Below are 14,489 nucleotides of genomic sequence, written 5' to 3'. Positions count from 1 at the left end.
CAGCTGAATCAGTGCATCTTCTCTGCATCTGTGGTCCTTTGGGGCTTTTCTGGAATCTGGCCACAAGTGAAAGTTTGCCTTTTCAATCTCAGAACCCTATAGAAGGGCCATTGTGCGGATACCACCTACCATTCCTTCAGGAGTGACTTAAGTTTCTACGAGCAGCATCAGTCATTGAGGCAGAGGGGTGCAATTTTCTCTCCCATACCAGTGAGGCGACATCTAGCTTTTGATGCATAAATGATGTAAAGCACTTTACACCCCAGTTGGTACTGAACTGAGTATTCCCATTAATTCAGTAATGCAGAGGACATTGGGCCATACGGTGATTTTACAAGAGGACAGGAATACGGAAATGTAACATTATGCAGTAAATGGAAGGGCTACATTTTTCAAAATTTACAAAATAAAAAGGCCTGATCTCTCTCATTGATATAAGATCGGTATCAGAACCTGTATCTGCAGGAAGCAGATGATTCTATCGCTGTTTTCAGGCTCTTTCCAATGATTTATCACCCACTATTTGATGATTTTTCTAACTTTTTTATTTGATTTCAGAACTTCTTGTTAGAATTACTTGCTCAAAGCACAACTCTTAGATCGTCTAATCCTGTGGTGCTAAGTAGGAGCATGCAAACCAGATTAGTAAACTATCTGAACAGAGAATGTTAGACCCCTTATGGCATCTGGACAGAGTGATCACGGGATTGAGATGATTTTTTTTCAGTTTGTTCCAGTATGCTAATTGGCATTCCCAAAACAGATTTCCCTTTCTCACACCCCCAGTCTTCCGAGATGGTTACTTTTACCGTCAGCCGATTAATTCAACCCGTGGATGGGAGATTTATGAACAGTGCTAGTGTGAGAGTGACTGGGTGGCTCCTGGTGTCATTTATTTATTTATTTTTATTTATTTATTTATTTATTTTATTTTAACGTGAGAATTAATTGAGCCTGGATGATTAATTATTAACACTTTTACAGCTGCAATAGGCTAGACGCAACTCAGAACAATAGTAAGATCTGAACCATGCCCCCATGAGATAAAAATTGACTTTTAGCCATGATGCAGTGATTGAGGGTATCATAAAGCAGGGAGGGGATAAGGTGGGGAAGGATGAGGGGTCATAACAATGTGATCACCTTGTTAATCATTTACGGCATTTGCACATCTTGTGAATCAACTGATTCCTCCTGCACGTACCGTTCTGCAGCCCTCAGTTACCTCCTTTATACTTGAATATATTCAAGTCTGTTCAGTTCCAGCCCCAAAGGTTTGGACAGCAAAGGGGGAAGGTGCTGTCAAGTTTAGTGTCTCTTGGAATCAGTGAGCAATGATGACTGGCCAGATTTAGGGCTTAGTTCTCCACTGCCTGGCACCTTGTGTAGTCATATACACACCTGTGCAGCGTGCTCCCATTTCAATCTGGTAGCATTTCACACTCCTTCTGCACTCACTTTGCACACAAGTAAAGGGTGACGGCGGGTGCCAGCCAGTGAAGAATCCGGCCCTCTCTGTAAAGGAGGGGAAAAGTTGAGAAGAATAGGGCTTTAAAAATTGTCCCATGTCTGTGGTGATCATTGAATGCATTTAGAATAAGGAAAATTAAAGCTCACTTTCATTGAGTGGTTTCAATTGATTTCTAGGGCCCGTCCCAGCTTTCTCCTCCAGGCAACGAGACGGCTTAGACTCAGACGAAGCTCACCTGTCCCCTCAGGCTGGATGTCTAATTCGCCAGCTTCTGGATGAGGACAGTGATCCAATGCTGTCCCCTCGTTTCTATGCCTATGGGCAAAGCCAGCAGTACCTGGATGATACAGAAGTGCCTCCCTCCCCTCCCAACTCCCATTCATTCATGAGGTAGGTGGTGATTTCACAGCAGCCATCTGAGCTGCAGGCTTTGCTCCCAGCACTGCCCAGTAGCAAAGGACTGCAGAGTGGTAATGAGCTGCATCTCATTTACCAAGATAATGCCATGTAACCTGATGTGTGGGTGGGGCTGGTGATCCCCACCAACAGAAGCCTCCTCACTTTCTATTCCAGTGATTTCTAGTAGTGGCTTCCAGATTCGTGCGTGGATCCCCAGGATACTTCTGTCACAATAAAGATGTTGTCGCATCTTGCTGTGGTGTGTCTGTCATTACGGAGAGGCAGTGCGATGCAGTGGACACCTGATTGGAGTCCCAGCTCTGACACTGACTGTGTTGCTTTGGAAAAGTCAGTTAACTTTGTGTGCCCCAGGTTTCTTCATCTATGACATGAGAATAATGATACTTACCCTCCTGTGTAAAAGGCTTTGAGGTCATCTGCAGGTAAAAAGCACTTGAAGTGCTAATGATGACGATGAGGTTCCCCAGGTATTGGCTTGGTGAAAACTGTGTTGTGATGTCCTATATACTGGTTGATATGTATTTTAAGGGATTTATAATTTGGTCATAAAAACTTTCTCCCCACTGAGATCAGATCTGTGGTCTGAGATCAGATTTTTTTTTTTAAATGGAAATCATTCGGACCTGGGAGTATGACAAATGTGGTGGCAATTCTGGCAAAGAATGGCAAAACAAATGTAGACACTCCCACTATTTTTATTGCCAGTTCCACATGATATATATGTATTTATATTTTTAAATTCAGTCTGAACAACAGCACATCATAGGCTATGCATTTTGGCCCAATTGTAGCTCATCCCAGGTGCTGTTAATCTTGTTTTAGCATGCGGGCTAAGGGTGGAGTAACTTGAACCACTCCAGAAGTATGAAATATCCTGGAAGTAGTGATGCAGGAGTGGCTCATCATTGACATTCAGATGTTTTTATTCGGAGCTCCTGCTCTTTGGAAAATGTTTAAACTTTGGACAATGAATAATGCGAGACTGTTCCCTCACCTCCGTCTGGCTTCCTCGCCTCCCTCCTCCCCCCCTTTTTAACATTTAAGGTGTCTTCTGGATGGAGGGCCAGTTACCAGTTCTCCATCACATCTCTGGAGTTGGCCAGCTAATCTTCAGGTCTTGTACCTCATTTTAGAGAGCAAGTTGGTGGACCTGCTTTCTCCTAAATTTCCTGCTTACTTTCTTCTGAATCGTAGCAAACAGTCAACCTACTCACCTTCAGTCTTCTGCAAAGAGTCTAACACCCCATTTCTTGGTCTCACGGCTCCTGGATTCTAACCCTTTAACTACCAATTACATCACGCCTAAATTTAGCTTTGTGATGTCCATGGGAGTTGAATGAACTTACACTGAGGTGTAATTGACCCTCTGAGCGTGCAGATGTACATTGGCTGCTTACAGAAGATTTAACTGCATTCTGTGCTCCCTACAGGAGACGGAGTTCTTCTTTAGGATCTTGTGAGGATGACCGAGAGGATCTGACACCTGCACAGCTGACCCGGAGGATTCAGGGGCTTAAGAAAAAGATCAGGAAGTTTGAGGACAGATTTGAGGAGGAGAGGAAATACAGAGTAAGTTCTCTGCAAGTGAGCACATGTAACCAAATGAATAGAGCCCAAGCTGACAAAATCTTCAGGGGAGATTTTCAGATACAGCTCGAGTACCTGGAAACAGAGGGAGGTGGAGCTGCCCCACAACCAATGGAAAGCACATATTCATGTGTTAGCACTGCCAAGTGAATTCCCTTCCAAAGCATTAGATGCTGGGAGTGCATGCAGGAAGTCATCTAAGAAACTGCTAGGATTTTTATTACCTGTTTAGTAAATATGCCCAAAGCTGGTAACCGTGTGAGAGAATGGCTATGTTAAACCTCTTATTTATTGACAGTTGGGCTGATGGGATGCACATTTTGTTTTAGTGAGGTTCTCACTCTGGGGAAAGCAGTAACTCCAGGGTACTCATGTACTCGGGAGGGGAGGGGAATGAGCTCCTTGACTCTGGTTCCTGCACCCTTGCAAAGTGCTGCTGAGCAGCACACGTGAACAGTACTCCAGTCACTGCTGATGTTTTCTTCTGATGCACAGGAAGCTTTGTAACTGAGAAAAGATTCTCACACACACCCACATTTGCTAGTGATTTAAACTGAAAAGGTTAGTTCTGAAACAGTCTTGTCTGTGTTAGGAAAAGCTGGCATCAGACAGGAAGAGTGCCCTCCTGCCTTGTTTTGGAGCTGCTGCAGATGGCAGTGATGATTCAGTGTTTCTCCTTTACAATATAATATCTCGTACTTTCCACCTTCAGAGTGCTTTACACACATGAATTAACCCTTGCAACACCCTTGCATGAGAATTGTTATCCATGTTTTACAGAGGGAGAAACTGAGGCAAGAAGTTTTAAGAAAGTAACCCCAAGCCACAGGGGGAGTTAATAAATAGAATTGTGATGGGAAAGCAGAAGTTCTTGGCTCCCTCTGCTGTGCCGAAACCTCTGCTGACAACAATAAACCTGTTTATACAGATCTCGGTTTGAGGTTCTCTCTCCACTCCCTTCAGGATGATTCACTGTGGGTCTCTGTTCTCTTCCTCTAGCCTTCCCACAGTGACAAAGCAGCCAACCCAGAGGTGCTGAAATGGACAAACGAACTGGCAAAATTCCGGAAGCAGCTTAAAGGTGAGTAACTGCAGGGGGAAATGGCTTAGATTGACTTTGACCTATCTTGAAATGCTGCCTGGCGCTATTACTCAGTAACAGCAAACGCTCTGTTTCTCCATCGCCACCCAAAAAAAATCCATCTAGAGTCAAAACTGAAGAGATCGGAAGAGGATCTGGCTCCTGTGATGCGCCAGCGGAGCAACACGCTGCCCAAGAGCTTCGGGTCACAGCTTGAGAAGGAGGATGACAAGCAGCAAGACCTGTCGGATAAATCTGCAAAACCCGCGGTGGAGGTGACCTTGGACTCTATCCAGAAGAAGCTGCAAGAAAAACGAGCAGAGACAAACCGGCCTGAGGACATTAAGGTACAGTGCACGCAGGTCAGGCTGGATGTTAGGACTTCAGATACAGTCCTGTAATGCTCAGCTGTCTGACAGCTTCTGAAATCCATGCAAGGCCTCCTTGCACACTGCTGTGTTTAGAATGTAATGATATTCATATATGTTTAACATACCGCATTTTTAAAGTAGTTTTACTTTTCACTGGAGCACTGTAACATCAATTTTTGTCAAATAATCTTGAACTACGATAGTACGCTGGTCTTGCTTAGTCTTTCTCGCTATCTCTCTCTCTCTCTCTCTCTCGTTTTTCTGTGGCATCCCTCACCATAGGGTTGAAGTACGGAATTGATCATTTAGATTGTCAAAGAACCATCCACACTGAATTTCATAATGGATTCTGTTCTTTGCCTCTCCCAGGTTCCAAGAAGTGTTTGATGTGCTTTTGTTCGTGGGTTCCCCCTTCCCATGTTTGGGTTTCCCCATCTTCTGTTATGACAAGAAGGCTTAGGCAAATCACGTGGGTCTTTTTGCACTTTCTGAAGATGGGCATGCTTTGGCTTTGTCTGATCTTTCATGGTAGCTCGTTCAAAGTCGATCACCCTTGTCTGAAGGCACTTTATGTCCACTCTTAAGAATTTCATATCTGGCCTCGTTAGCTACATGGTTGTCTCTGAGTGTGATTGGCAGAGAAGCGGTCTCGGTCTCATGTAGCTAATTCCTGAAACGTTGATAGCCTCATACATTTAGGCCTTGAGTTCGCTGACATGCCAACTAAGCAAAACCTTTTTTGAAAAATAAAAATATAATCCCTGACGAATGCTTTTAGAAAAGGTGCAGACAGAATTCTCTCATCGCTTTGAATTTGCAGGACAAAAAGCAGCAAGTTGAGAGATTTAAAAAGAGTCTGTGGTTGTTCTGTGGGGCCTACTGTAATATTGTGTGCAGTAATGGAACAAGTGATGGAATATATGGTGTTGGATTCGAAGGGCAAGTGTCTCGTGAAAGACTTACACTGTTATGTCCTCTTACATCAAAATAAACAATAAACCTTAACGAGTATATAGCACTTTACATTTTCAAAGCACTGTAAAAACTAATTAATCCCCTTGATAAACACACAAACCGTTACCCCTGAAATCTAAATGTCATTTAGCTGTAATTTGTTTCCATAACACATAACGTGGACCCTTTGTGGTAATGGTTTCTTAAAGTGCATCACAGGATAAGGGACTCGGGAAGTAGTGGCAAGTATTGCAGTCTTTATTGCAAAATAATATGGCTTATTTTTTCAAACTACAGTATGAATGCAGATAAGGCTAAAGCTCAGTGTTCTTGGAGTGCAGAAATATGACTTTTTTTCTCTTCCCCCTCCCTCCATCTTTTATCTAGGACATGACTAGAGATGAGATAGCAGCTGAGAAAGTGGCTCTTCAGAAAGCACTCTTGTATTATGAAAGCATTCATGGAAGACCGGTACGTACAGCAGCACACATGTAAAATAGTTGCTTGACTTGTCTTTGCCTGTCATAATTAACCTCCCGCCACCTTATAAGTATATTAACACCCATGCTGGTGGGGGGAAAGCACAATGATTTTGCTAATCAGTCCCAGCCCCTTTACTCAATGCAATCACTCATCTGGTGAGAAGTGCTTTTAGACTTGCATTAACTGCGAGGTTTAGTGTATATCAGAGCAACAGGCTCTTAATTATGATTGGTATCCCTGAGTCTTGCACTGGTGGAAGCTGGCTGGATGTAAAGAGAAACTCATTTGGGACGTTGATAGTGTGAGGGAGAGTAAATTCATTTATCACCTTTTTGAGACTGTTGTAACAATCATTTAAACAGCGCACACCTCTGGTAAATGCTAACGTTTTCTCGTTCCACTTCGCCTGTCTTCTGCTGCCAATGTATCAGAAGGTGCCAAGTTGGCAAATTCTCTCTCCCCTTCAGTGTGCTGATGCTTTGGAGTCCCTGATCCCTTCTTTTCCCTCATGCCTGAAATATTTGCTTCTGAGCCCATTGTTCTAAAATTATTTATTTTAATTTCCCCCTCTCATCACCATCTAGATGGCTACCCAAAGGTCACATGATTATTACTGCCTACACTCAGCCATCTAGGTAGTAGACTTTTATTACTGTGTAAGGCACAGCAACAAAACCATTCCAGGGAGGTGATTTGTCCTTCCTGTCTCCTCTCTGAGTCGAGCTTCTGCTCTCACAGTGTTGTAAATCGGGTAATCCCCCACTGAAGTTAATGAACGTACACCCGTGTAAAACCAGTGTGACAGCAGAATCTGGCCTATTGTTATGCTAATAAAAAACAAACAAAAATATATTATAACTGCTTCTTAATTTTTTTTAAATAAGCTACTTTTACAACCCAGCAAAACTGAACCCAGTAGCCAGGGAGGCTGCAGCTGACCATCTTTCCTGTTTCCAGCTACTGGCATTGCTGCAGTGGAAAAGTACTGAGAGATCCAGGATAATGTGGATAGTTGGGCCACTTAAAAAAAAAATTAAACAATAAAAATCAGTGGAGCTCAGATTTATTGTGTAACTGAGTCTGCACCAGTGTCAGATGAACCTGCAGAGGTAGACACTAAACAGCTGTAGTTAAACCAGAGAGTCTATTTTTGCAGAATTCCTAGAGCCACTCTAACGAAGCAAGAAATGGTCTGTTCTTCATTAGCTGCTGTTCGCCACATGGCGTGGGCCCGAAATTTCGACCAAAGGCTCTGTTATGCTAGCTGCCTTTTCATAGAATCATAAGATTGGAAGGGACCTCGAGAGATCATGTAGTCCAGTCTCCTAACTCAGGGCAGAATTAAATGTTGTCTAGACCATCCATGGCAGGTGTTTATCTAACCTCCTCTTACAAGTCTCCTTTGAGTGAGATTCCACAACCTCCCTAAGCAATTTATTCCAGTGCTTAACCACCCTGACAGTTAGGAAGCTTTTTCTAATGTCCAACCTAAACTGCCTTTGCTGCAATTTATGCCATTAATCCTCAGAGGCTAAGAAGAACAGTTTTTCTTCCTCCTCCATGTAACAGCCTTTTATGTTCTTGAAAACTGTTATGTCCCTTCTGTCTTCTCTTTTCCAAACTAAACAAATCCAGTTTGTTCAGTCTTCCCTCATAGGTCATGTTTTCTAGACCTTTAATCATTTTTGTTGCTCTTATCTGGACTTTCTTCAATTTGTCCACATCTTTCCTGAAATGCGGTGCCCAGAACGGGACACAATGCTCCAGTTGAGGCCGAATCAGCGCAGAATAGAGCGGAAGAATTATTTCTTGTATCTTGCTTACAACCCTCCTGCTAATACATCCCAGAATGATGTTTGCTTTTTGTTTTGCAACAGTTAACACTATTGACTCATATTTAGCTTGTGATCCACTATGACCTACAGATCCCTTTCCACAGGACTCCTTCCTAGGCAGTCATTTCCCATTTTGTATGTGAGCAACTGATTGCTCCTTCCTAAGTGGAGTACTTTGCATTTGTCCTTATTGAATTTCATTCTGTTTACATTTCTCCAGTTTGTCCAGATCATTTTGAATTTTAATCCTATCCTTCAAAGCACTTGCAACCCCTCCCAGCTTGGTATCGTCCACAAACTTTATAAGTATACTCTGTATGCCATTATCTAAAACATTGATGTAAATATTCAGATATACAGATAGGGACCACACTGTGATGGGTTCGATCACAGAAACACCTTTGCGACTGCCACCTAATGTGCCTAGACTACCTCTGAGCCTGTTTTCCCTGCCAGCTTGGGATTTTAGTGCCTTGCCTGTTTGAGCCAGACACGCTAGCCTGCTGCAAACACAGATCCAAGTCTGAACCTCGTCCCCCACCAGCTGCAGGCTTAACTGAAAACAGCTTAAGAAGTGCTCCTGTCTCCTGCACTCAGATACCCAACTCCCAATGAGGTCCAAACCCCAAATAAATCTGTTTTACACTGTATAAAGCTTATACAGGACAAACTCATAAATTGTTCGCCCTCTGTAACACTGATAGAGAGATATACACAGCTGTTTGCCCCCCCCCCCGCCAGGTATTAATACATACTCTGGGTTAATTACTAAGTAAAAAGTGATTTATACAAAAAAGTAGGATTTAAGTGATTCCAAGTAATAACAGACAGAACAAAGTGAATTATCAAGCAAAATAAAATAAAACACGTAAGTCTAAGCCTCATACAGTAAGAAAACTGAATACAGATAAAATCTCACCCTCAGAGATGTTTCAATAAGCTTCTTTGATAGACTGGACGCCTTCCTAGTCTGGGCACAATCCTTTCTCTGGTACAGTCCTTGTTCCAGCTCAGGTGGTAGCTAGGGGATTTCTCATGACTGCAGCCCCCTTTGTTCTGATCCACCCCCTTACATAGCTTTTGCACAAGGCGGGAATCCTTTCTCCCTCTCTGGGTTCCCACCCCTCCTTCTAAATGGAAAAGCACCAGGTTAAAGATGGATTCCAGTTCAGGTGACATGATCACATGTCACTGTAAGACTTCATTACCCACTTGCCAGCACATAGGTATGCAGGAAGACTTAAAAGTAAACAGAGCCATCTACAGTCAATTGTCATGATTAATGGGAACCATCAAAATTCCAAATCACCATTAATGGCCCACGCTTTGCATAATTACAATAGGACCTCAGAGTTATATTTTATATTTCTAGTTTCACATACAAGAGTGATACATACATACATACAAATAGGATGACCACACTCAGTAGATTATAAGCTTTATAACTGTACCCTGACAAGAGACCTTTTGCATGAAGCATATTCCAGTTACAATTACATTCACACTCATTATATGATTTTATGAAAATATGCTAGAGTGCAGCATCGCAGACACATCCTGAAGACCCTCTAGTGACAGGTAAAGAGCCTCTATTTCCTCAGTGCGCTTAGGGATTCTTTTTCCCAGTCCAAACCATTTATTTATTTATTTATTTATTTACAAAACATGGGAGTTTATCCTCTTTGAAGTGGCATTAACTGACGGTTCGGTTCTCTGCCTCAACAGGCACCTTTCCATGTCGTTTTCTAACCCTTAAGGACAGCATAGTCCAACAGAAAAGCAGTGCCAGGGCATTCTGCCCATTTTTAGGTCCCAACATAGCCTAGGCAGGGAGGATATGATCCTGATTCACCACTGCATTACTTCATTTTGTGCCCTCGTAACACCATTAAAACCATCTAGTTACAGACAATAGTCCACAGTTTACAAGGCAACACTGACTGCATTAGCTAACGAATGTAATCTCAGCAGCATGAAACCCAGGGAAGACCATGGTGAACCTAGACTTGTGAATGCTGTAAATGGGTGGTGTATCTTTGGGCTCCATACTGCTGGTTACATTCCTCCCTTCTATCCAAAACATCCAACCAACCCCACAAAACACCACCTTTAGAAAAAGAAGAAACCTATCCTGAAAAGAATCAACCTAAAACAAAAACAGCACAAAAGGAAAATGATAAAATCTAAAATATCCGAAGTGCACACCCTACCCCAAGCAGAGTTTTTATGCTAGGGACTTTTCTGTTGCTATCAGTTTTACATGGAAGGTGCTCAGATACTACAGTGATGAGCAGCACTTTAAAAGTCGATAGAAATGACATCAAAATCAGTTAAAGAGCCCTTATAATGTAAACTTAGAGCAAAGATACAATGGAAGAACAGACCAAGGATGTGGGTAAGACACTGGTGAATAAAATGAAGAAGATAAACTATATGGTCATGTGAAATATTCTACTTGTTGTTTTCCAGTCTCACCCACGAGATATTAAAGATACAGAAACCCATTTAATCAAACGATTCTGTAGAAGTGTAGAGCTTCACTTTCTCATGCACCACTGTTAGCTAGTGTAGATTTAAATCTCCCCCTCTCCTCTCCTCCATTCTCCCCAGTCATTAAAAGGGATTTTTACTCCCTAGCATTTTTCCAGAAGATGAGCTGGAGAGTAAAATGAGCAATTCTGTGGTAACAACTTGCAGGCATCTTAGGGAAGAAAGTGCAGAGGCAGAGGAGAGTTGTTGCAATGTCATTTTACATAAGGTCTGTAGATCAGCATGCTTGGGGAGGGACTTGCAAGGGAAGGCAGTCAGTCATCACAACTCCTTTCGCTTCTTCCTAGGTCAAAATTATCACCCTGTTCCAGGATCCCAGACACAAGAATGTGGGTATGAGCCCTGTGCTTTTGGCCACAAGTACAGAAGTGGCCACAGATGCAGACTGCCTAGTGTGTAGGGATCTTGTAATGAGAACAAATGAATACTAGTTTGAGCCTAAATGTCTTAACCTCCGTTTATCCACATTACAAAAGCACCACACAGCTGGAAGTTAGGCCAAGGATTGGAAGAGCAGGGCTAAAGGTATATTGGCAGGTCAGAGTGGCAAAGTTCACGCTATACTAATCTCAGGACCATTGCCGTTAGCACATCTCTCTTTTGAACCCAGATAAATGAGGGTGCAGGAGCATACGTTACAGACTAGAGTATCTGCTGCCAGACTCATGGTCTCATTCTTTCTTGCTTTTCAGGTAACAAAAAATGAGCGCCAGGTGATGAAGCCCTTGTATGACAGGTACCGGTTGGTCAAACAGATCCTCTCCAGGGCCAACACCATTCCTGTTATTGTGAGTACAGTACTTCTCTAGGGGGGGTTGCTTTGGTTTGGTGAGGGAGCTTTTTTGGCGGGAGGAGGACAGGAGAATCACACCTCTGCACTCCGCTCAATTACAGAGGCCCAACCTCTCCCATCACCAAAGAACCGAGTACCTGAACGACTGCAAGTCAATTATACCACAGCAACTGGGACTAGTGAAGAGCTGGTCAAGGACTCCAATGCCCATGGATGTTGAGCACTTTTCACCTTGTGGTGCTCCTCCTTCCATTGGGTTGCTGTTGATTTGTCATTACATAGTTTTTGGCTAAGGCCTCACCTCCTTTTTCACTCAACATCATAGATTCAGTGTTGGTCACTTACGTTGGCAGGAATGGAGACTTGTGTCTTGCCCACGCTGCTGAGGAGCTCAACTACACCAGCAGCCAGACTGCCCACTTTGTCTGAAGGAGAGAACAGGACGGGACAGGCAGCCTCCCAAACCTCAACACTTACTAGCAGAATACACAAATGGCTGCTGCTTTCTAAATTGATGCGAGGAGTGCTACCGCTTCCATGGAATCCCACACATCTGTCCTGCAGGGTCATTGTCGTCAGTTCCATTTACGTGTTTTTATCTTCAGTGGCCCAAATTTGAAGCTGCTTATGTCACACAACTGGTATTGCCCTTGTCACTGGCCCTAAAATTATTGTACTATAAAACACATACGCACACTCATTTCACCCTGCCAGTGAAAGTAAGCTGTTTTATATTGATTTCTGCCTGCTGTTTGTTTCACAGATGATCCTGTGTCCTTTCTCTACTGCCAGGCCATGCTTGCGTTTTGGCAGTTGTTTTAACAGAGCATCTGTTCAGAAGAACAGACTGGCAAAGTGTTACTCAGAGCAGTCAGACACACTGGCGAGCACACTTTTCTGGACGTTCTTGGCATGCCCTGCTCTATTTAAAAAAAAAAACAAACAAAAAAAAAAAAACCTCCTGGAATCATTACTGTGAATAGTCCCCTGTGTGAACGAGGTACGTAAGGCTAGCAAGTAGAAGGAAGCCATCCAACCCAGTGCCACCTCTTGGCAGTTTAGCGCCAGCTTCTCCAAGGAGCTCAGTTCCCTTTCAGGCACCAAAATTGAAATGGCCAGAATTTCAAAAGTGCTCAGTCAGCCCCCAGCAGCTGCCATTGAGAACAACGGTACATGTCTTTCCCCTTCCCCCACCCCTCTGAGAACAGTGAGAGCTCTGGGGGCAGAGCACCTTTGCAGATCCAGCTGTGTCAATTAGGTGCCTAAATGAGAACTGAGTTATTGAAAGTCTGGCCTCGGTTGGGAGTGCTGAGCGCTTTCGAAAATTGGCCCAATGGAGTTTTACAGGGCATACAGAGCCACATGTTGTCTTTATACATCTATGGGGTTGCTTTCGTTGTTGTTTTTTCCTTAAAGCATTTATTTTCCCGCTCACGCACAGCTGGCCCTTCCATGCATCGTGTTCTGTTTGCACGCCTTTGGCACCTATGTCCATTGCTCAGCAGCGACTTGAAAAAAAACAAACCTCTCTCTGCTTCAAGGTTTTCGCCAGGAGTTTTTTCTTTTTAAGCAGCTGTTTTCTTCCGATGGTCTGGATGAGCTAAAAGAGTCATGGAGATGAGAGGAGAGCAAGAGAACAGGTGGTGGAGGAGAAAGGGGTTCACAATGTAACCTACTTGTTAACACCTGTCACAGGGTTCCCCCTCCAGCAAGCGGAGAAGCCCTTTGCTGCAGCCAATTATCGAGGGTGAAACAGCTTCCTTCTTCAAGGAGATAAAGGTGAAGACCTCCAGCTGCTAACTAATTGCTCAGTCTGCATCAGTTTCCCCTTCCCACCAATGACGGATTGATTGATTGATTTTGTTCGTTTAGTATTGATTCTTTGCAGTGTCTCCAAAAACATAGAAATCAGTAGCTGCTTAAGCCGAGCCAGTTTTGAACAAATCCCTCCTTTCCGTTGCTGCAGATCAGCCTACAATATTTCCTTGGCTTTGTGTTTTCCCTCTCCGCACGTATTTTACTTGATAAAAACTTCACGATTGTTGGTTGCACCTCTGCTTTCTTTTTCTTTTGAGTATTCCTCACCAGTTTTTTGCTGTTCTTTTCCTCACACCAAAGCTCTGAGGCTTTTCTGCCACACCATGGCTAGGTTGGGCTTTCCCAGAACACGAATAGGGTCTCGGCTCACACACACGTATAGGTTATGGAAATTTACCCACACCTGTTCACCTCCTGGCTGTGTCCAGTTCTTACTTTACACTTGAAACGACACTTCTGGAAGCAGAGTGAGTACAGCTTAGTTACGTTAGTGAATATTTGATCTGCTTGGTTTGGCTGGATTTTTTTTTCACTCTCTGCTGCCATGAGTTGGTATTTCCCAGCATTAAGCACTGATGTGAAAACATTGGGCCAGATTCATTACTGGCCTAAATGCATGTGCCTTAAATAGTTAACGCACTAGGGATTAATTTGGTCCATATTACTTTTGTCCAAGAAAGTCCAATCACCAGCACCAAGGGGCTTAGCATATGACACAATTATCTGCATGCTTTTTATTGCCATCACAGTATGAACAAGAGAAATGTACAACCGTACATTCTGATTTCACACCCCCTCTGCCCATTTGTCTGTTAACCATCCAAAACTGGGTAATATTGCAGATACCATGAACTAAATATTCTTTGGTTATATTATTGCAGGCTAAATATTAATTGCATATATGAAGTACATATTAACTAAGGTGAAGCTACAATATCATACTTGTTAAGTGGCTGTGTGTTTACATAGCAGCTTATCCCTCAGTGAATTGTTCTTAATATTTAATAGATAATTGCTGAACCAAGCTTGAATTAAGGGCCATATTCTTTTAAAATGTCCTCTAATTTTGCACCACCAACTTTGTGCTGTGATTTCTTCCCAACTCAAGGTGTGATTGCAATACGTG

General features: G+C 43.1%; 1 protein-coding gene across 5 annotated transcripts in view; it reads left to right on the top strand.

Moving 5' to 3' along the window:
• Positions 1 to 14,489, top strand: part of FAM13A (family with sequence similarity 13 member A) — a 187,625-nt gene that overhangs the window by 160,673 nt on the left and 12,463 nt on the right. For all 5 annotated transcript variants that reach the window (XM_084625336.1, XM_084625339.1, XM_084625337.1 and 2 more), the window contains 7 exons: positions 1,648 to 1,861; positions 3,322 to 3,460; positions 4,478 to 4,559; positions 4,686 to 4,906; positions 6,272 to 6,355; positions 11,445 to 11,540; positions 13,241 to 13,324. In XM_084625336.1, coding sequence (XP_084481462.1) covers positions 1,648 to 1,861; positions 3,322 to 3,460; positions 4,478 to 4,559; positions 4,686 to 4,906; positions 6,272 to 6,355; positions 11,445 to 11,540; positions 13,241 to 13,324 — 920 coding nt within the window. The remainder of the gene's footprint in view (positions 1 to 1,647; positions 1,862 to 3,321; positions 3,461 to 4,477; positions 4,560 to 4,685; positions 4,907 to 6,271; positions 6,356 to 11,444; positions 11,541 to 13,240; positions 13,325 to 14,489) is intronic.

Source organism: Lepidochelys olivacea, assembly GCF_965140295.1.
Source record: "Lepidochelys olivacea isolate rLepOli2 genome assembly, chromosome: 4".
NCBI lineage: Eukaryota > Metazoa > Chordata > Testudines > Cheloniidae > Lepidochelys > Lepidochelys olivacea.
Note: the sequence above shows the minus strand (reverse complement) of the source record. Positions and strands in the feature narration are given on the sequence as shown.